Source organism: Ascochyta rabiei, chromosome 2 (genome assembly GCF_004011695.2).
Source record: "Ascochyta rabiei chromosome 2, complete sequence".
In the NCBI taxonomy this organism is placed as follows: domain Eukaryota; kingdom Fungi; phylum Ascomycota; class Dothideomycetes; order Pleosporales; family Didymellaceae; genus Ascochyta; species Ascochyta rabiei.
This window is the reverse complement of record NC_082406.1, coordinates 1,537,611-1,559,292: the sequence shown is the minus strand read 5'-3', so window position 1 is coordinate 1,559,292 and position 21,682 is coordinate 1,537,611. Positions and strand designations below refer to the sequence as shown.

The 21,682-nt window shown below is 55.2% G+C and overlaps 5 protein-coding genes across 6 annotated transcripts, besides 10 other annotated features; 4 read left to right on the top strand and 1 right to left on the bottom strand.

Annotated features, from left to right (window-relative positions):
• Positions 1-1,917: 1,917 nt before the first annotated feature.
• EKO05_0001398 (uncharacterized protein) lies at positions 1,918-4,586 on the top strand (the record flags this gene model as incomplete). 2 transcript variants are annotated; one of them, XM_059635663.1, is made up of 3 exons in its annotated part: positions 1,918-3,875; positions 3,921-4,449; positions 4,584-4,586. In XM_059635663.1, 3 exons carry the CDS (start codon positions 1,918-1,920, stop codon positions 4,584-4,586), a joined length of 2,490 nt encoding a protein of 829 aa, XP_059491646.1. The 2 variants fall into 2 exon arrangements, with proteins under 2 accessions (XP_059491646.1, XP_059491645.1); XM_059635662.1 differs by having other exon boundaries at positions 3,921-4,586.
• Positions 2,392-2,459: a tandem repeat.
• Positions 4,587-6,020: 1,434 nt separating the features above from the next.
• EKO05_0001397 (uncharacterized protein) lies at positions 6,021-7,425 on the top strand (the record flags this gene model as incomplete). The annotated part of the gene is made up of 2 exons (XM_038937402.1): positions 6,021-6,079; positions 6,132-7,425. 2 exons carry the CDS (start codon positions 6,021-6,023, stop codon positions 7,423-7,425), a joined length of 1,353 nt encoding a protein of 450 aa, XP_038802154.1.
• Positions 7,426-7,997: 572 nt separating this feature from the next.
• Positions 7,998-8,080: a tandem repeat.
• Positions 8,081-8,193: 113 nt separating this feature from the next.
• Positions 8,194-8,214: a tandem repeat.
• Positions 8,215-8,279: 65 nt separating this feature from the next.
• EKO05_0001396 (uncharacterized protein) lies at positions 8,280-9,853 on the top strand (the record flags this gene model as incomplete). Its single annotated transcript, XM_059635661.1, has 2 exons — positions 8,280-8,533; positions 8,587-9,853. 2 exons carry the CDS (start codon positions 8,280-8,282, stop codon positions 9,851-9,853), a joined length of 1,521 nt encoding a protein of 506 aa, XP_059491644.1.
• Positions 9,854-10,369: 516 nt separating this feature from the next.
• Positions 10,370-10,421: a tandem repeat.
• A 517-nt stretch (positions 10,422-10,938) lies between these two features.
• Positions 10,939-11,054: a tandem repeat.
• On the top strand, positions 11,004-18,516 carry EKO05_0001395 (uncharacterized protein; the record flags this gene model as incomplete). Its single annotated transcript, XM_038944968.2, has 1 exon — positions 11,004-18,516. The coding sequence occupies exon 1, from the start codon at positions 11,221-11,223 to the stop codon at positions 18,514-18,516; it is 7,296 nt and encodes a 2,431-aa protein (XP_038802151.1). The 5' UTR covers positions 11,004-11,220.
• Positions 11,254-11,284: a tandem repeat.
• Positions 11,967-11,993: a tandem repeat.
• Positions 13,222-13,249: a tandem repeat.
• Positions 17,602-17,630: a tandem repeat.
• A 322-nt stretch (positions 18,517-18,838) lies between the features above and the next one.
• Positions 18,839-18,893: a tandem repeat.
• An 864-nt stretch (positions 18,894-19,757) lies between these two features.
• EKO05_0001394 (Feruloyl esterase) lies at positions 19,758-21,442 on the bottom strand (the record flags this gene model as incomplete). The annotated part of the gene is made up of 3 exons (XM_059635660.1): positions 19,758-20,865; positions 20,917-21,052; positions 21,106-21,442. The coding sequence occupies 3 exons, from the start codon at positions 21,440-21,442 to the stop codon at positions 19,758-19,760; spliced, it is 1,581 nt and encodes a 526-aa protein (XP_059491643.1).
• Positions 21,443-21,682: the final 240 nt, after the last annotated feature.

The window sequence follows — 21,682 nt, the reverse complement described above, 5'->3', positions numbered from 1 at the left end:
TAAAGTGGTGTGAGGCGCTACCTGATCTGTAGATTGCGCTCAATATCAGCTACAACATATGTCATACTTTGACTGCGTTTCACAGTGTGTGGCCAATTTATATCGATTGCCCTGACGTCGCCAGCAAACAGGGTTCGTTTGGAATTTCACAACACGCCGCTGATGGTGTTCACATGCAATTGACGAACGTGGAAGAACAGCAAGTAACTTCAAATTGTACGCTACGAAAGGAATGCAGATCAAGCCATGTGGAAAGAGGCCAAACAAAGCGAGTGAACACGGTTAGAATCAACAGCTAACATGTTATTGAGTTGTACACTGGTTAGCATCAATAGCATCGGAAAACATGATAGCGCTTGGAAGGCTAAAGCGCTGCGGACCGTCACTCACGTGAGCGCACCGTCAAAGTCCCACACGGCTGCACCGAAACAGCTTCCTATCTCAGTCAGACACAGGCACGCTTTGCCATGCGGGCGGGAGTATTCGGAAGACCCAATGGCCACATCCCGCTCTTCCGTGGGCACGGAGATGGCTCGCGCGTGCATGCACCGACATTTGCTCGAAGGAAAGGCCGTCAGCAGCCCTGCACTGAAGCGCCAATTACATGCCCTGGCAAATTGGGTGCACTATGCCCGCGTTGGGCTCTCCAGCTGCACGATACATGCAGTTGAGGAGAGCGTGGAGTAGGCAGCAATGTCTCAAGTGAGGGGTGAAAAGTGAGGTCATCATCTGAGATGCCTCGAGCCAACAATTGTGGGCGTCGAGGGTTCACAATTCACAATACCGTGCAGGCAGAGGTACACGGTGTCGGCGCGAGTCGGGCACCTGTAGTAGGGATTTGCAGCGCGTTCCTCGGCCTGCTGGGCGTGGATCTGGGATTTTAAGTCTAGTGAAAGCGTGGGTCTTGCAACTAGCAGCAGTTCCGGGACGATTTTTTGCGTCTCCCCTCATTACCTGCGCTTGTACTTTCCGCACACACGACATTCAATTTTGTCAGGTCTACTGGCTTTCGGTCTGCTTCGATAAAGTCGCCTAGGACACTCGAGACGCTCAGCCGGCCCGTTGTTGTTCCTCGCACGCCCAATATCGCTGCAACTCGGACACTCGTGTGTGTGCCTGGAGCCCGTCATAAACGCTGCACGCCGACACCCTCGTTCTCCGCACCGATAACCCACACAGCTCACACAGCCCACCGTACCGCCGTTTGCGTGTCTGCTGCTTGTTCGTTGTGCGCGTCAGCCAAACAGCCAGCCCAGGCTTTGCCCACAGGTCAGTTCCGCTTGCCGCCCGCCTGTCACTCGCGCCTGAGGCTTTTCTGGAGTCGCAGCGCCCTTTCACCCAGCCTACTGCCCTGTCAAGAGCACAGCGGAGAAGCCACTGCTGCTCACCGTCACCCCGCCTCAGCTGTATTGCTGTGACGTGGGCCCACGAGAACTGTCTAAATTCCGTACATTTGCCGGGCATCCGCCGCAGATACATTTCTAATCGCTCCTTCTGGCGATTCAACTTTCCCTTTTGCCCTCCACTCTCCCAGCCGCCGGCTACTAGGTCGACATCCTTGCTAACGTCTTTCGGCTCAGAGCTCGTCCAAGTGCTCCGGGGGTTCTCTTGTTCTCCGTCGCCTTCGCGTTCGACTCCACCAGTACCGAGGCGCCGATTCTTTTTGAATCCGACCTTTCACCGCATTGCACTCTGCAGAGTAATCTCCTGGGAAACTGCGAACCTCGCGAAAACCAACGCCTGGTTACATTACCCGGCTTAAAGTGCGGAGAGGTCAGCTTGCCTCTCCGGACACACCAGCGCCAGCTCTTGCACTGGCCAGCGCATTCTAGCGGTCCCACTGGGGATTTTCAGCACCCACCAACGCCTCCACATTCTCTGCAAAACACATTTGCTGAAGAATAAACCGTTTCCAAAATGGCAGCAACCTTCTCATACGCGCAAGCCGCGAAAGGCATCTCGAGCCCAGTCTCCATCAGCAAGCCAGCTTCTGGCTCTGCAACACCGGCCAAGGTCGATGCCTCTAAAGCCGCGATCACCTCCGTCACTCAAGTAAACAATTGGGCCGACGATGCCGAGACTGAGTCCTCGACCGACCGACCCGCGACGAACGGCGAGCTCCGAACATCCGCCTCGAAGCCTACGACCCCTGCTCAGTCCGCCGAGTCGATTGAAACACCCACTCCTGACATTGATTCTCTGTCAGCTTCGACAGTGACAAAGGACGACGATGTGTCCTCCCAGCCTAACATGTCCTCTGAGTCCACATGGGACAACAAGTCGCAGGCTTCTACTTCGGTCGACAAGCCTGTTGAGCCAGTGGAGAAGACATCAGAGAAGCCAGAGAGAAGCGAAAAGAGCAAAAAGGGCAAGAAGAACCACGACAAGGGCGAGAAGGAGAAGGAGAAGGAGAAGGAGAAGGAGAAGGAGAAGGAGAAGGAGAAAGAGAAGGAGAAGGAAACGGAGCCAGCTAAGCCTCTCAAGGAGGCACCTCTGCCCACGGTGAACATCTGGCAACAGCGCGCAGATGAGCAGAAGACCAAGGCAAAGCCTGTAGTTTCGCCACTCGCAACGGCAGGGGCCAAGAAGAGCACCCCTGAAGGGAGAACCGCAGCTACTGAGAGCAAGTCAAAGGGCCGTGAGGAGGATAAGTCGGTTCCTTCGCGAAAGGATACAAGGGGAGATGCGGAGAAGAAGGGAACTAAGGGCAGGCCCTACGAGAAGGATGCAAAGGCAGCGTCAAGCGCCATGCCCCTTCCTCCTAACCAAGACCAGAAATCTTGGCCGACACCGGAGATAGTGGTGGACGAGGACCGTAAAAAGGCTCAAGAGAAGGGTGAGAAGGAGCGCAAAGACAGCGCACCCAGCGCCACCTCAGGCAAACAGGAATGGGTAAAGGTCCCGTACACACCATCCGTTGTCTTCAACACACCGTTACCTAGTGCGACAAGCTCACGCAGGGGTGGCAGGCCTGGGGGTCGTGGAGGAGCTCAATCTGGCGGCAGACCTGCTGGCTTAGGTGCGAACGGTGTTGCGCAACCTGAAAAGGATGCATCAACAACAGACACCGCACCCAACGGCGAGCAGCCTAAACGTGAAGTCAACGGTGTTGCCGGAGATGCGTCTCCCAAACCCAATCGCACAGGAAGTGCTTTATCGCCGGTTCTCAAGGAGCAAGTACCAGCAGTCAACGGAGAGAAGTCTCTGAAGGGGCCTGGTGCTGCACCATTTGAGCCCGAGGCACCCAAGCGTGCCTCCACCACGGGAGATGTGCCTAACCAGAATGGAACATTCCCTCGTCAGTACCCCAACAGGCCTGGTAAGGGTCGCAGGGGCGACTTCGCCGGCTCCGAGCGAAGAAGGGAGGGTGATGCGTCCCCTATCAAGGATGCCAATGGCGCCGCCACTCAGACCGATGGCTCTGGTGAGAACGAGCGACGACCGTTCGACGGGCCGAACGGCGTCCACTCAAAGCAGAGCCGGTACAACAACTCGTACGCTGGCGGGCGGGACAGGCCGCGCGGTGGTGGTCGAGGAGGCCGTGGTGGGTTCACCAACGGTCACCAGTTCACTAATGGACACGCTCAGCCGAGCAGTGGGTCGTTCTCGATGGGCCCCAGCTCGCCCACCACCTTCAACCCTGGGAACAACTCTTTCTTCACAGCACCCCAGAGCAAGTTCGGTCGCAACAGCCATCGCTCACAGTCTGTTGCCGAGACTTTCCGCTACCCGCCGTTCCAAGGTGCTCCTCAGATGGCTCCTCTCAACACCTACAATGCGTACGACTACAACATGATGCAGCCCATGAGCGCTGCCCCTTACAACCCATATGGTGTCGACCAGTTCGCTCTGTTCCAGATGATCACGACTCAAGTGTAGGTTGTCCGTTATTTTGCCGAAGCTTTTGCTAATGTACCCAGGGAATACTACTTCTCAGTGGACAACTTGTTGAAAGACATGTACCTGCGCAGGCACATGGACTCTCAAGGTTTTGTATCCCTTGACTTCATCGCTGCCTTCAACCGTGTCAAGAATTTGACCACCGATGTAGAGCTGCTCAAGCTTGTCTGCCAGCAGTCTAGCCACGTTCAATATCGCACTGGCGAGGATGGCCGTGACAGGCTCCGCCGCCGCGAGGGATGGGAGCAGTGGGTACTTAGCATGTCCGACCGAGACGAGTCTGCCCAGAACGAGGGCCCAAAGGAACTGCACAACCCTCCAGTCCCTAATCCTGCTGGCTTCGATCAGTCCAATCCTCCTCAGTACCCGACCATGCACATTGGGTACGGAAACGATGTATCATATCCCCAGCAGAACCCTTTCGTTCCAAGCGCTCCTCAAGACGCCGCCGCGGTACCAACCGAGGACTTGACCAACGGTACAAACCCGGACGGCGCGAACGGCGCTGCTATATCGAATGGTCGACCCGTCGAGGAATCGACCAAGGCTGTGAGTGCAGAACCCGATTCATTTTCTGACGCGCAGTTGGGAAACTTGGCAATTATTGTTCGCAAGACAAATAAGTTATTGCCAGCGTTGCGCCCTTCAGCTTTATGAACGTTTTCTAACGGTTCCCTCGATAGTAAAAGTGGTGTTGTAGATGAACTGGACGGTGCGCTCAATCGCCAATCTGGGGCTAACGGTGTTGTTGCCTCGCATGAGTAAGTCTGCATGTCTACCAAACATCTGAACGCCTTGCTGACGGGGCAAGGAATGCTGAGTGGGAAAGTCATCAAAGTCCCAAGAGCGTCTCAATCTCAGACGCACCTCCTGTTCGCTTCTACTGGGTCAAGGACCACCAAAACCCTGTTGACTACATTCCTTCCGACATCACGCACGAATCAGACTTCCACCTTCGATCGAAAGCGCTCCAGTAGCGTCAAAATACCCCCTTTGGTTCAACTTGCTATGACATGGACGCTCTTTACCAGTTTTGGTCGCATTTCCTGATTCGAAACTTCAATTCCCAAATGTACGAAGAATTTCGAAATCTTGCTTTCGAGGATGCCTTTCACCACATGACTGACGTTGGTCTTTTGAGTTTGATCAATCTGTTTAGTCGGTCTCTGTTATCGTCACAGACCGTGGTTCGATATCGTGTAGCCAGCGACTACATTGCTCTTGTCAAATCAGAGGAACAGGACCATTGTCCAGCTCTCGAGCAACTGCGATCAAATCTCAGAAACGGGTGTCTCCATACTGGCAGCCAGCAGCGCTTACAACAGCTGCTGAATGATGACAACCTTCTGGCGTTACTCGGGTCCTGATTTCGAGTGCTTCTCAGTATGCGGCGTTGTTATCACGGATCTCATTTCGGTCTTCGAATTTGTTGCCCTTAATACCGTCTGGGCATTTATCAGGGCGTTCTACGCATTTCCACAAAAAGTTTTTGTGTTTCGGCGTTAGTATATGGCAGGCGATCAGTCACCGTTCCAATAGAAGTTTTGCGCATATCCCGGATCCCTTCAACGTTCACACGGCATGATTCCCACACTCGGAATACCTCCGGCGTCCTGGATCTTGAAATTCTTCCTTCTTCGGAATTAGGAACCAGGATGGGCAATGGTAGTGAGTGGGGGCATCTCTTGCACTTCAATTCATCATCACACACAAACCCAGTTTCTTCTCTCTCGTGCATCTCAGCATAGCAGCATACGGATCTGTTCTCCAGCTGCCAGAAGTCTAGGCCCGCAAGTACATATTGAGTGACGGGCATGGGATCGTCTGGCGTGGGATTCTGCTTGTAAAGTACGAACATCAAATCTGACAGTGTTTCTTTTCTTGCAAACCTCACTCGCCAAGCAGATGGACTTTGGTCTTTTTCATACACGCACGAATGTTGTAGCCCAATCCCAGCATTCCGCAAAACTAACGGCCGAGATTGTCATTGTCATCAGTCGCGGAAGACGCAGGGTCCAATCGCCGAGGCCGCGGTGGCGAATGCCTGCGCCTCATAACCGCCTTCCCCACACCGAGTCACCATCACTCTCCTCGTCCAGGAACTGGTCATACAAAGCATCATGGCACCAGCCGCGGTGCACTTACATACGCTGGTGGTCAGGAATGCGAAAGCGTTGAAGTAAGTAGGTCGCTGTCGTTTTGCAGGCCAGGCGCTAACATGTGATCAAAAGGGCTGCCTGGCGACATGCTGCGAAGCTCATACAGAACCAGCTACCTGCAGGCTCACGTCCCACACAAGCACAACTCCAACCAATCCTCGCTCGAAACACTCCTACACACCCTCTTCACCGCATCGCGTATCTGAAGCAGAGCAAGGGGCGCTGGTACACTACCCACAGCAGTATTTCGGCCGCCGTACGCCGATTTACCACTGCTGCATCGCGCTCCTCGGGCGTCAAGTTCGATAAGTCGTCCTTCCCCAAGTCACGCATCGGCACCATCGTCAACGCCCAGGCTGGTCGCGCACCGTTTGCCTCAACCCTACGACCGAACATCACCGGAGGCACACTTGGCCGTACAGCTGGAGGCTATGGCTGGGGTTCTGGTCGAGCCGGAGGTGCCAGGTACTTCTCTCATGGCCCAGCGGCGCCTGCACAGGTCATCAACAATGTCTCTCAGGCCGTCCGAGCTTTCTTGATCTCTGGTCAGAAGGCGCAGTACGATGGCATCGATCCCCATCGTGGTGAGAAGCGCTTCAAGACTGTTACTGCCCTGCAAGACCAGGTCAACCGTACACTCAACAAGGTGCCCAAGGCTACGCCTGGCTCCTACGTCAGCTTCAGCATCAACCCTACCGTTACCGCTCTCACCCCTTTGAAGGCCGTCAAGGGCTTCGCCGCGTCGCAAGAGAAGGACTCGCTGAAGAGCGAGGGTCTCCTCGATATCCTCTCTGTCGACTTTACTCGTGCAGTCAAGGAACTCGCTGCGGTCTTGAAAGATTTGCAACGACTGTCGGAGCTCGGTGACTTGCCCATTACGTACGAGGATTCCACTCTCAAGATACACTTTCCCGGCTGCGACCGCGACACAGTTGAAACGATTTGCAGCGACTTTGAAGTACAACGGGGCGTAGTACATCAAGACGAAGACTTCGACGCCTTTATTGGCACTGAAATTGCTCTGCTCTTCCCTTTTGCTTCGAGCAGGACGCCGTCCGAATGCTCGTTCTTTGAGAAGCCAGTTACCGGTCGACAACACGTGCAGCCTATCGATTGGGAGCAGATGCTTTCACCGTCTGTGTTGACTTCCGACGAGTACTCAACCCATTCAGAAGACGGCTTCGACGAATGTCTCGACATTGAAGAGGAAGTCACCAACCCATGGCTATCATCCTCCTCGCCTTCGGGTTACGAATCTTTGCACACAAGCGAGGCAGACGAGGTCAACCACAACGCACCGCTCGAGTACCAAGGTGTTGAGGGCATGTACAGGTTCATGTCACACTGCGAGACGGGTGTGCGGTAGACATGGGATCAAAGGCGTTGCGAGGGGATGTATGATACCACTTGGATTTAAATTGATGGAACGTTGATGTTGTCTACGCAGAACCACTGTCGTTCTCGCTCTCCTATCTCTATGAACACCTCATAATCTTGAATATTTGCAAGTCTTGCAGTGATAGACCACACAAGCATATTTGGCTTGCTCGTGACTTTTCCGTAATCGAACCGCAACTGTCTGCAGTCGAATCCATGGCGGCCAATGCACATTGTGTCGTGCAATCGCCACACCTGCATTGATGTAACGCCATGCACTGCATCCTACAAAGCTCTCGAAACTGTTTCTCTGTCGACGATGGAGAATGCCGCGGTGTCCATCGCTCCCAGAGACACTCCGTGTGCGCTCGCGTGCCCAACCCCCCAGCAAGCCAGGCGTGTTGTCCGTTCCTTTGCACGGCCAATCAATCGCCTCGCATGCGGCCTCACCGCACTCCCGCGTCCGCGGCAAACGGAAAACCTTCAGTTGCTTATACCCGCACTAGCGCATGGGGACCTGGTCCAGGGAAGGCACTCGCTCCACTCTCTAGGACTCATCCATCTACTCTGCTCTACTCTACTCTACTCTACTCTGCTCTACTCTGCTCTACTCTGCTCTACTCTGCTCTACTCTACTCTACTCTCGCCTCCGTCTTTTCCTCACGGGAGCATGGAATGTATGTAAAGAGACGGACGGCGCTGCGGATTGGAGCAATTACTGCCAGGGATCGATACACCGTAGGAGGTTTACTTGCGTGAGAAAGAGAGAGAGAGAGAGGGGGTTTTGTTTGCGGCTAGGTTATTCCCGGGCGACGATCCGAGGTCGGGGATAGAAGAGTTGTTATGACGACTCGACGATTTTCGGATGGTGTTGAGGTGGATGCGAGGGATGATGGCGGGGCTGAGAGTAGCGAGAAGAGCTGTGAAGGTGTAGAGGTGGCGGATGGGCCAAGCGGTGAGAAAGAGCAGGGTGTCACTCAGGACCAGGATGCACGTGCAGGACAGGACGATGTGGCGGTTGGAGAGAAGAAAGCAGATGTTCCTCCGAACGGTGGGTATGGATGGGTGTGCGTAGCAGCGTGTGCTACCATTAACGCGTGGGCCATCTTCTCTCGTTCCCCATCTACACAGCGCGACTGACCTGGTCCAGTCATACATGGGGCCTCAACTCGGCCTACGCCGTCTTCCTCGCCTACTACCTCGCCAACAATGTCTTCCCGGGGGCGTCCCACCTCTCGTACGCCTTCATCGGCGGCCTCTCCATCAGCCAAGCCCTCATCGTGTCCCCCCTTGCCACGCTCACCACGCGGCTGTTCGGAACGCGCACGACGCTGCTCATCGGCGTCGCGCTCGAAACCGTGTCTTTCATCGGGGCCAGCTTCGCAAGCGAGATCTGGCAGCTGTTCCTGACGCAGGGCCTGTGCTTTGGGTACGGGATGGGGTTTTTGTTCGTGGGCAGCGTGGGCATCAGCGCGCAGTGGTTCACGACGCGCCGCTCGCTCGCCAACGGAATCGCGGCTGCGGGCTCTGGCCTGGGCGGGCTGATCTACTCGCTCGCTGCGCAGGCCATGATCAAGAACATTGGGCTGCCGTGGGCGTTTCGCATCCTGGCCATCCTCGCGTTCGTCGTCAACACAACGTGTGCGCTGATCATCAGAGACCGGAACAAGCAGGTTGGCAGCAGCCAGTTGAGCTTCGATTACCGGCTGTTCCAGAAACCGCAGTTTCTGGGGTTGGTGGCGTTTGGCTTCTTGAGCATGCTAGCGTACATCGTGCTTCTGTTTTCTCTGCCCAACTACGCCAGGACAGTGGGCATGACGGCACAGCAGGGCAGTATAGTCGGCGCGGTGTTGAATCTGGGACAGGCCATGGGGCGGCCGCCCATTGGGTACTTCTCCGACTCGTTTGGGAGGTTGAACATGGCGAGCACCATGACGTTTCTGGCCGGGTTGTTCTCGCTGGTGATTTGGATGTTCGCAAAGTCGTTTGGCGTGCTGGTCTTCTTCGCCATCGTGGGCGGGTGGGTCGCGGGCACCTTCTGGGCTGTCGCTGCGCCGGTCACGACGGAGATTGTGGGCCTGGTAGACCTCCCCAGCGCACTGAGCCTGACGTGGCTGGTGCTGGTGCTGCCCACGACGTTTTCCGAGCCTATTGGGTTGGAGATTGTGGCGCACAACGGTGGTAGTTACACCGGCGCAATCCTGTTTACTGGGTGGATGTACATTGCGGCCGCTTGTGTGTTGTGGGGGGTTCGGGCATGGAAGATTGGCGACGTGGAGGAGAAGGCAGCGATTGCTGGGAAGAGCGCGTCCGATGTTGATCCTGTTGCGGTGGCCAGTGAGGGTTCAGACGGTGTCCCAGAGGGGTTTAAGAAGAGCCCGTTTCTGAAGCGGCTGGTGAAGTGGCAGATGGTGTGATTTTGTGCATACACCACGCGCACTGTCTAGCTTGTTAGCATTGTTATTATTCTTGTCATTGCTGTTATTATTGTGTTTATTTTTATTGTCATTATTGTGGTCATTTTTATTATCATTATTGTGTTTATAATTATGGTTATTACGATGATTGTTATGATGGTTGTTATGATGGCTGTTATGATGGGTTTTATTATGGTTATTATTAGATTTATTATGATAGTTTTTATTATGGTTATCATTGTGGTTATTAACTATTAGATTTATTATGGTGGTTGTTATAATGGTTATTATTAGATTTATTATAATGGTCATTGTTCTGGTTGTTATTATAGTTGTCATTACCATCAACATCATGTCAGGTGTGGTGATATTATGCAACGCGTCCTTGTCAGGGCCCACGCTTCGAGCCTAGCTCCCGCGCGCTCGCCCGCTTCGCGTGGAGACGCGTAAAGTGGCCGTTGTGAAACAACAGTCGGCGCACTGTTTGTTGTTGGTCAACAAGTCGGCGCAAGAGGCAGTGACGGCGAGCGACGGCGAGTGACGGCGAGTGACGGCGGGTGACAGCGAGCGACAGGTTTCAGAGGCAGTGTGACAGCGTGCAGCAAGTGGGCGCGCTCGCTTGCAGGCGAATGCAACCGTGCTCTGGGGCGGTGGTAGGTGCCAGACTGCCAGTGCTGCGAGGAAATGAAGCACACGCCGTGACACGATGCCTCATCCATTTCTGGGACCACATCCAGAAGCTTCCCGCGGCGATGCTGAGATGTCCACGGAGGGTTCACGCCGTCGTTCCCTTTGACATGGACGTGGGCGTGGCGGGATGCGCTGTACAAAGTCCCACGTGTCAGGGGCCAGCGGATTGGCGGCAGTGGTCGAGGAAGCTTCACCATTGCACCGTCGCCCGCAATCCAGCGCCCACGGCCAATCAGCAGGCGCTGGTGCTAGTTGCTAGCTTGGGCCAGCTCGACGCAGCTCCCCTAAATTCTTGACGACTGACGGCCCTCTCTCTGCTACGAGCTCGTTTTGCTGCTGCAGCCAGAGGATGCGTGCTCGTCTTCGTCTTGTCGTCCCCAGTCCCCTCCACCACCTCGACTGCCTCGACTGCCTCGACTGCTTCGACTGCTTCGACTGCTTCGACTGCTTCGACTGCTTCGACTGCTTCGACTGCTTCGACTGCCTTGACTGCCTCGACTGCTTCGACTGCCTCCACCGCCTCCACTACCTCCATCACCCTTATGCCGCTCCCTTAGCCGTGCGCTGTGGTAGCCGTCCGTTTTGTATATAATCATCCCCCCCCCCCCCCAGCGACGCGTGCTTCCCGGCCTGGCCTGCCCCCGTCCGTGGTCCTCGACGCGCCGAGTTGAAGTTGAATGCACGCTCGACGCATCTCGGAGTCCTCGCTCGCCCTGCCCTCGTCCCCGCCCGCCCTGCCCTCGTCTCCGCCCACCGCCGCCCAGCACCTCGGCCGTCTTGGTGACGCTGAAGCACTCGACTTGTCCGAAGAGCGCAGCGTTGCCTCGCCCACCCAGACGCTGTGGACCGCCCTGTCCCCGACGCTCACGCTTGCCAACTCCAGCCCTGAGCTGCCCACGCTCCCTACTTTGTCCGCCCTCGGCCGCAGACCGCGCACCCCCTCGACCGTCGCCCGCAACGATCGCCCCGACGACACTTCCTTCTACACGGCCAGCTGGGGCAGTCCTTACCGCCACCCGCCCCCCGTCTTCAACCCCCACCGCCACGTCTCGACCAACTTCGGCAGCGACGATCTCGACGACGCTTCTTCTGCCCTCTACTTTGGTCTTGGGCATCTGCTGCCGCCCCGGCTCGAAGTAGACGACGACGCGCCCGGCCGCTTCAACCTCGACCATCTCATCCCCCGCCTCGACCCAGACGGCTCGCCCAACCAGTTCACGCTCGAGAACCTCATCCAGTCTCGCCTGCCTCGCTCGATAACGCCGATCAGGGAATCCCAATCCTCGGGCTTCACACCGCGCGCCTCTGACAAGAACCCTACCTCGGAAGAGTGGGTCCGTTCGTTTTTGGAAGAGCGTTGGAACCGCGAGAAGAACAGGTGGAAGAGCGACATCAGCTTCGACGTCGACTCCAACTCGGATTCGGACCAGGACCAGGACCAGGACCAGGATTTCTTCCTCCAAGGGCCACCGAAAAGAGGCCACAAGACGAGGACCAACAACAAGACGCTGAACCAGCAGGATTTCTGGCGCCATATCAGCAAGGATCAGAAAGAAGCACTTGGGAAGATGATGGCCTCAAAGTACGCTGGGGCCGAGCCCGCCTCGCACCCGAAAGAGACCTCAGCCTCCGGCTCTGCAGCTCCACAATTCCCTCCTCGTACCTCGAGTGCACGCAACCTATTTGCATCGCCAATCTTGCCTCAAAATGCCTCGCCCTCGCCTTCACCGAAGCCAGTGGAGCAAACGCCCAACAAGCCTCCTACGCCAGTGGAGCCCACAAGAACCCCCGCTCCGCGCACTCGCAGGAAGATCATGGTCAAGGGCAAAGGCTGCGTTATTTCGATACCCCACGACATTCCGAGAGGGACACACGGCTACCCACCAAAGCCCATGAGCCCTGGAGCAGTCGAGGCGAAGATGCAGCACCTGCAACGTCTGGGCTACAACACAAGTGGCTTTGGCAACTGGAATGGCGTGGGTGTTGGGGATCAACAGGCGCACAACCGAGCTATATGGCCAACAGAAGATGATGTGCGGGCAGAGCGGGCTAGCACTGGATCGAATTACAAAGTTTTCGTGCCAAAGAAGAGCCAGTGGGACAATTACGTGAACTCACTCGTAGAGGCAAAACTTGCAGCTCTGGGCGTGAGTCTAGGTGGAGAAGATGAAGCGCCGCCGCCAATGTCGCGCCAGCTATCTGGACAGTATCCGGGCCTGCCCTTCTCGCCACCACTACCAACACCCTCTGGAGGCAGTCATCGTGGCAGGCAAGGAAGTGTCATATCTGGACCTTTCCCATTTGGACCATCGCCTGGTCACATGTCTCGTCAGTCAATCGCCTCCCCCGGTTCCTTCGCAAATGTTAGACCGAGCATGCACATGCACCGTCACTCGACTTTTGCAGGCCCTGGAAGCTTTTCTCACCATGGCATGTCTCCCTCTGGTACATGGTCTCCCGGTGGCTACTTTGGGTCTCAAGATGGGCGTGGTGGCTCACCTGCCCTGCCTGCTCTGCCATTGAGCAGGCCTGATCTGGCCGGCATTGTCTCGCCACACTCTCCGTTCGGCAGGAGAGCGAGCCAGCAGTTCCCACCTTCTCCGTTGGCGCAGGACGATCTTATGGTTCAAATGCAGATACAGCAGCAACAAATGCAGGCGCATATGTTCCAACAACAACAGCAGCAGCAGCAGCAGCAGCAGCAGCTCATGGGCCTACGACCATCGTCTACGCTTGCAGAAGTTCCTGAAGACGAGTCGGAGGAAGAGTCTTTGCCTCCTCTGAAGAACCTCACCAAGTCCGTACCAGAGATTGCTCACCCCACTCCTCGCAACCATCGTCACAACCTGAGTGAAAACATGGAGCGTGAAGCCGCTGAGGCTGAGTACCATCTGGAGGAAGTAATTGACAAGCAGTTTGCGGAAGGGGGTGACTTTAACACGGAACCCGAGATTACTGCTCAGCGCAACAATGTCACTAACTCTGCGTGGGAAAACACTCGCCCTGTCCTGCACCAGCCTCAGCCACACAACAGAGCACACTCGCTCACAAAGTCTCAGCAACAGATACCTTTTGCGTTCCCTGCGCAGCAGTCGCAAAACCCTCGCGATGACAGCAACGGAGCCAGGACCAACATGTCAGAAAACACGAACCCCAGTTTGGAGGAAGGAGAAATCCGCTCGAACCAGCACTCACAGGCACCCTCGCAAGTCAGCAACCCATGGAAAGACTCAAGGTTTGCATACAACAAGACTGCTTCAGCAACACATAGCAAACATGCTTCCAACTCGTCACTTTCGAAGCTCAACGTCGAGGCGAAGGAGTTCAAGTTCAATCCTGCTGCTTCGTTCAGTCCCGGAACAACAGCCAACAGCCAACCTAGCATCGATGGATTGTCGAGCTTCAATGTTACAGCTCCTGCGTTCAAGCCAGATGCTGCATCGTTCAAGCCCACTGCCCCCGCATTTAAGCCCGTAGTGGAAGCTGCTGTGGGTAAACCTGCTGCTCCAAACGGTCCCGCGTTTCCTTCTAGTGGTTTCAACTTTCCCAGTCCGCCTGCATTCAAGCCTGATGCTCCAGCTTCAAACCCTGGTGACGTCTCCACCTTCAATCCGCAGAAGCCAGTACCTGCGCCAACAAGCTTCTCTTCGAAGATCTTTGGTGATGTCAACATTTCAGCCAGCGATATTGTTAAACCAGCAACCCGATCCAAGGCTGTCGCTATTGTACGTCCAGACACGGCCCGCGAATCATCGCCAGAGACGGTCAAGGAGACGGAGGATCGCGAGGACGAAGAGGGGCGTCCTATGCAGTCTGAAGCCCGTGAGAAGCGTGCCCGCCACGTTCGTGCTGACGGAGACGAGGTGCCGAAATTTGCTCTCCAGCCTGTCCTTGCCTCGCAACCGCTGGCAGAGCCGGGGCCCATGTTCGATGAGAAAGCAGATCTGCAAGAGGAACCCACGGAGAACAAGGAGAACTGCTCGCCTGACGGTATAAATGCCAAGACAAAGTCGAGGAGTCCAGAGCGGGTTGAGCCTCCTGTTGAAGAAAAGCGGCCAATGGAGCAAGCCAAGGCTGCGCCTGTTGTTGTGCCCAAGGCTACGGCCGAACCTGTCGCGGACCCAGCTAAGAAGCACGCACACAAGAAAAGCTCGCTGTCTGCTTCGGCCAAACCCTTTGAATTCAAGCCCCAGCATGGCAGCGCTGGCTATGACTTTGGTTTCCATGTCACCAAGCCTTCCAGGGCTGACGATTTTGACGACAAGCCCCAGACTTCGCCACCAAGGCATGCCAGCAGGAGTCCAGCAACGACTTTCCGACCCAGCGACGATGGCTCGTTCAAAACAGCACTTGGCCGCGCGTACCCTGAGAGCGAAAGCGTCGATTTTGATCCTTCGTTCAACGATATTGATGCTGTCATGAAGCAGATGGATGAAGGTGGCTCAGACTTTGGTGTCGAGCGTGACGACAACTCATGGGATCAATCCTCTCCTCAACAAACACCGCACGAGTTTGATCGCTTCAACCTACGACCTAAGGTCAACCTGCGTAGCGATGCACCCAGTCCTAGCCCTCGCAGAATTTATGGCAACATGCAAGGGTCTGCGACATCGCTGCAGAACCCCTTCGACGACGAGCGTGCTGCTCTTATATCTACATCGCCAGTGCACCGCCTGAATCATGCTGAAGACCTGCCCGTAAGCGACTGGGACGATATTCTCACGGAAGGCGAAGAACAGGTCAAGATGCGCAGCTCTTTCTTCGACAAGCGTGTTGACGATATGATGGGCCGTCTCCTGCAGAACCGCCTTGGTCCGCTAGAGCAGACCCTGCAGGGCGTGCAAAATGCGCTCACGATGATGTCGCAACGCCCATCACGTGGCCGTCGCAGCATGTCCACTGCCGGACTGGACAGTGATGCAGACGATGAAGACGACGACATCGGCACGGACGCGCATTACCGCAATCGGTCTCCCAGGAAAGATAGGAGGCTGGAGAAAATACGTTCTGTTGTTCGCGACGTGCTGGAGTCGCACCAGGCACAGACCGCTTCCATGCCCGCAGCTGCACCCGAGCCACTGGGACCTGAGAAGATCCGCGACATCCTTGCTGACGTTCTTGTGTCACACCAACCACCCGTTGTTCCTGTCGAGCATGTCTCTACTGAGCAGATCCGCGCCATCGTCGAGGAGGCGATCGCCTCTAACAAGCCTTCAGTGCCAGAGACGGTTGTGGAGCCCATCAAGCCGGAAGACATCAAATCCATGCTCACTGAAACATTCGCGCTCTACGGCCCTCAGCCGACTGAACCTATCAGACCAGATGACGTTCGATCAATCGTGATGGAAGCATTCGCAACGCACGCTCCCCCACCAGCACCTGTTGCAGAGCCTCTCTCTCCGGACGCTATCCGCTCCATCATCGCAGAGACTCTTTCATCGCACCAGGTCCCAGGCCCTGTCCCATCTATTGTCGAACCTATGCAGCCTGATACGATTCGTTCTATCGTTGCTGAGGCTCTGGCCTCTCAAAAGTCAAGTGCGCTGGAGGCGCCGATCGACATTCCTCAGCCTCAATTCGACATCTCTGAGATGTACCAGGTTATTGGTAGTCTGAAGGCATCCATTGCCCAGACTACAAGCAACCACCTGCAGGCTGACGATGTCCGCGAGCTAGTCGACGATGCTTTCAAGCGCCAAAGCATGGAGGTCGCCAAACGTGAGGAGTCAGAAGCTATCCTCAAGCGAGATGCGCGTATTGCTGAGCTTGAGAGCATGGTGGAGGACAGCACCCTTCGCCACGAGGCTGAGGAAGAGGCACGCAAGGCTCTCGAAGTTCGCGAGTCCGACACGGCACGCCTGCTCAGAGTCACCGAGGAGGAGCTTACGCTGCTCCAAGCGGCTGCCAAGGATGACGAGAGCAGGATCCGTGCCTTGACCGAAGAACGCGACGTCACACGCCGCAGCCTGAACGCTTATCAGACTGACGGCGACGATGTCCGTGACAGGCTCGCAAGTGTTGAGGCCGAGAACGAAGAGCTCAAGATGAAGAACATTGCCCTGGAGACCTCCGAGGAAGACTTGAAGCAGAAGTTCGATACTATCACTGCTGAGAATGAGGCACTCACATTCACCCTGGAAGAGCACCGCAAGTCTGCCAACAAATGGCGCGGCGACATCCAAGAAGCCCACCAGGAGAACGAGAAGTTACGAGCAGCTATCGATCAAGCTCGTTATCAGGCCGAAGAAGCGGCTCGTGTTCGGGAGTCAATGCGTGGCAAGTTTGAGAAGCTGCAGCAGGACATGGTCCTTGCATCCCAGCAAATCGCTACCGAGCGCTCTCAGTGGCAGAAGAACGAACAGGCATCTCTCGAGAAGTACGAGGTTCTCAGTGCACGCATTGAAGCCGAGGGTCGAACACGCGAACGTCTCGAGCGAGAGCTGGAGAGGCTTGAGATGCAAGAGGGCGAAGGCATGAAATTGAGGATTCATTTTGAGCAGTCCCAGAAGCACAACGCCAGGCTCGAGGAAACAGTTGAGCAGCTGAGGAGGGAGTCGATGGAGTATCAGAATAACGCTGCCCGGTACGAGCGAGACGTGCGAGAGGCCAGGGAAGCTGCCCACATTGAAATCCGACGTACGCGTGTGCTCATGGAAGCTGACCTCGACGCCGCCAACAACCAGGTCAATGTTGTCCGCCACAACCTGGAAAGCGAAGTTACTCGTGTCCGTGCTGAGCTCGATAGTGTGCGCATGGAAGCCGAGACTGCTAGGGAGAAGCATGAACTTGAACTAGAGGCAGCTTCCGATGCTACAAAACAGGCAGTTGAAGAGGCCCTTCAGAAGAACAAGCGAGCTCTTCACGAACAACAGCAGGCTTTTGAGCGCGGCTTTGAACGTCTCAACCAGGAGCACATTCGCGCTCTCGAGTTCTCTCGAGAGGACAAGCAGCGTGCTGATGCCTTCCATAACGATAAGCTTGCATTGGCAGATGCCAAACTCGATCATTTCAAAGACAAAATTTCACTGCTTGAGGAGAAGCTCGTTGTTGCCAAGGAAGCTGCCAGTGCCGCTGCTGCCGCTGCTGCAAAGTCTCCTACAGCTACCGGTCCGTCCACTCTTGGCAGCCACGAGAAGATATCTCCTCAAGCATTGCGTGAGTCAATCTCCGTCCTGCAAGAACAGCTCCAGGAGCGCGAGTTACGCATAGAATCTCTCGACCAGAAGCTATCGGAAGTTGACACCGAAGCTCCTGCTAAGTTGAAGGAGCGTGATACCGAGATTACTTGGCTCCGCGAGCTATTGGGTGTACGTGTCGACGACATCAACGATCTCATCAACGCCCTCGCACAGCCAACCTTCGATCGCGAGAGTGTCCGTGACGCGGCAATCCGCATCCGTACCAACCTGCAGATGGAGCAATCAGAGAAAGAGCGTCTCATCTCTGGCGGTCAAAGTACTTTCCCGACGCTTGCCACTCTCTCCAATTTTGCTTCGCCCAAAGCTGTTCAAGTCGCTGCCGCCTTTGGGAACTGGCGCAAAGGCCGTCAGAACGCCACTTCCGCTCTCGCAGGCCCGTCCGCCAGCACTTCACGCAACCAAACCCCCTCTCGCCCTGCTACGCACTCCGCTCAGTCTTTCCTCTCTGGCCTCATGACACCCCCTACATCCAACATGCGTCGCACGCCAGACTTGTCAAACTCTTCGAAGCCCAAGGATATGCGCTCAAGCTCAATCAGCTCGCGCAGCTCAGCTTCAACCGAGCAGGGTTTCCCTGCACTCGGCAAGCAGTCTGCTGCGCCCCGCACGCCGCCACTGCTCAGAAAGACCAGTTACGACCGCGATGCCGAGGTTGAGCAGTTCAGTGACGGTGGATTCGACGACGAAAGCACAGTCGATGGCGATGCTGGAGACGTGACACCCATTGCATTGAACTTTGGGCAAGAGTTGAGAATGCGCCGAGAGCGTGAGTGAGTGTCTCATAGACACGATACCATATCGTCCCGTATAACTTCAGCACAGTTATACTTTTCCTTTGTAGCTGCTTTCCTTGACTTGTCACGAGCTTTTTCTCGCTATACGCGTTTCTTGTACCTAATACTTGCTCATTCGCTCTCTCCCTTCCATGTTTGTATTTTCTCTCTCTGGATTTTGGCTTTTGGTTTGGCATCAAGCAAGCATCGCCTGCGGAAGCGATTGGATTGGACATATACCCACAAGACCGTCTCGATTGGATATTCCTGGCATCTAAATTGTATATTGGTGTACATACCCCCGAATAGCTTTTCTTTGTCAATGTGTGTGTGTGTGTGTGTGTGTGTGTGTGTGTGTGTGTGTGTGTGTGTGTGTGTATAGGTTGAGTAGAGTAACGTAGTGTAGTAGTCACATATTGATATTGTATTCACATTCAACGCATGGTGGTCAAGGACTTGCTGTAACGACCATCTATCTGCTTTGGATGCGCGTATGCTCCAATAGCATCTTTGGCCCACTTGTCTCGCCTTGTCTTGCCTTACCCTCCCTCGCGTTCTCTTGTATCGAACACAGCGAGACATTTCACACTATCAGATCGAGAGTTTGTAGCTTGGATCCTGACTTGTGGACCGCCAGCATTGGCATCGACTGGTTCTTCTGTGAATCGTCCATCGCTGTGGGAAATGGATCGTTGGGCTTCAGCGTCTAGGGCTGCAATGCGCAGGGGGGAACGAGGAAGAGGGCGGCGCCAGTCGGCCACGGCGGCCGTGGAGGCGTTGAAGGACGAGTTGGCGTACACGGTGTTGCGCACCGATCCGTGGCATTCCACTGACGAGGCGGCCGGGGAAATCGAGTGCGTCGTCGGATTCGCCGTGCTTCGCAAGCTGACGCAGGACTGGATGGAGTCTTGGTTTCGAGACGCTCCGTACCACTTGGTCGCTCTTCGGGCGCTGACTGAGGCCGATCGAACCCTGGTCTGGCATACAAAGACTTGTTTCTCGTGTTATTGTACATGTGTTGGACGTAATACCTGCTCATCCTTAATCTTTGATCCAACATCTGGCAGGGGTTGGCATCTCTTGGCGCTAATCCAATGCAGGGAGAGCTTTCATAGTCTTTTCATTAACTGTAGTCTCCTGGGACACACATATCTGTAGTGACCATCTTCAGGTTCTGAGAATTGCGCGTTTGTATTGGGTCTTTCCCGTAACATACAGGGCATATCTACTTTAATTTGGCTCCTATGCACACTTCCAGCTGTTCGTGTCCTTAAAATTTGTACCGACAAGCGTGTTACGCAGCGGGTACTTGCAGTGGCGCCGTGTGAAGTCGACGCCAAGCGAGACGGTGTCGTTTACGAATTTGGTCCCCTCGATGTATGAGGGCGCAACGCCTTTCTCAACCCAGTCCACCATGGCTTTGAGGACATTCTTCGTGGGTTCGAAGGGCACGCCGGCCGCAGCTGCGTTGCCACCCTGGCCGAGAACCCAGGCACCTGGTCCAGAGTTGCAGTGGTTCATGCCTGAAACGCGGAAGAAGCGGATCCACTCGTCCATGGCTGCGGTACTTCTTCGACCTTTCAGATCGTTGTACCAGCGGATGGTGTTGAAGCTGCTGATCTGATTATCCTGCTGACCATGGTATGTCAGTAGCTTTCCACCTCGTCGCTCAAACCGTGGAAGGTCGGTCGGGTAAGTGCGGATGTCGCCTGGGTTGAGGCGTTCTGCTGCTCGCACGTCGTCGTAGCCGAACTCAGATGCGTTCCAAGAGGGGTCGTTGTAGACCACATACTTGAACCAGTCATCAGAGTACGCAAAGGGGACACCAGCGTACAGTCGGTCGACCGAAAGCACCTCGCTGCCAGGCTGCATGGCTGGAAATATGAGGCGTCCGTCTGGGGCCTTGAAGTCGCTGAAGATTGTCTTGAGCTGCTGGACTTGCGGTTCCGACAAACAGTTGGCTGTGCTATTTCCAATGCAAAGCAGGGTCGAAGGGTTGAACTTGCACAGCGTTGGGTCTTCGATAATTCCATCCTGCGCCTTGTCGATTGTGTCGCACTGCTTCAGCACTTCATCGTGAATCCACGTCTTCCATGCTGTGGGCGGTATGAAGTCCGAAGAGCCAATGGCTCCAGTAATAGTGAAGAAGCGAGCTCGCCATGAGACCAAGTCGTTAAAGTCTACAGCTGGTGCCCCTGCAACGATTCCGTCAAAGTCATTAGGAAATTTCTCGGCACTCTTCACACCTTGACGTCCACCTAAGGAGCAGCCGAGGTAGTATGATTTTGAGTGTGACTTGCCATAGAGCTTCTTTGCGAGGGACTTGCCGGCTTCTGCGCTTGTGTGAAGCCTGCATGGATTGTTAGCTTCATCCATAGGGTTTCACATGTCTGCAACTTACGACCTCCACGCAAAGTCGATCACAGTCTCAGGGTTGTTGAAGAAAGGCAGACCATCGGTTCCGTTCTTGCCGTTGTTGGAGCCGACTGCCGCGAACTTGTTTGCCGAGGTGTAAGCTAAGTCCTCGTACTTGATGCCTAGAAAGGTCAGTTCGTATATTTCAAACACTCCATAGTATTGGGAAACGTGCACCCATCGATTCCTCCGTTGCCGGTAGCGAGAAAACGTCCTGACCAGTCCTCTGGCAGCCAAGCCTCGAATGTGATGTTCGATCGTTCAGATGTCTTAATTGATAGGGCGACGCGGCAAACATTGGCTGTTACGGCTTGACTACCACGATTGCAAGCTGCGACATTATCCGGAAACCGTAGCGTCGTGCCAGCAGCAACGTACTCGAGAACATTTCGCGTGGCTCCAGGAACGAGTTTCTCGGGTTTGAACGCGAGGCACTTCTCCTCGAACGTAGAGGATCCTAAGACAGGGGTCGAAAGCAGGAAGAGCGACGCTGAGATCAGGGAGACGAGCATGATGGCTACTGGACGCTGAGCTACTCTCAGGCAGAGTCAGCTGCTAAGAGAGTTTATAGGGTCAGAAGCAGAGTCATTAGGTGAAGAAGCCATGACTCGCTCTGTGAATACAATGGCTGTGAACGCGTTCGTGCCATCTCGTTTGTGGCACAACACTCCATGTCGCACGGGACGGGCGGGAAACGGGAAGATGACCGCGCCACAATTCAGTGGAGCTGTAATTTCTTACCGCAGACCAGA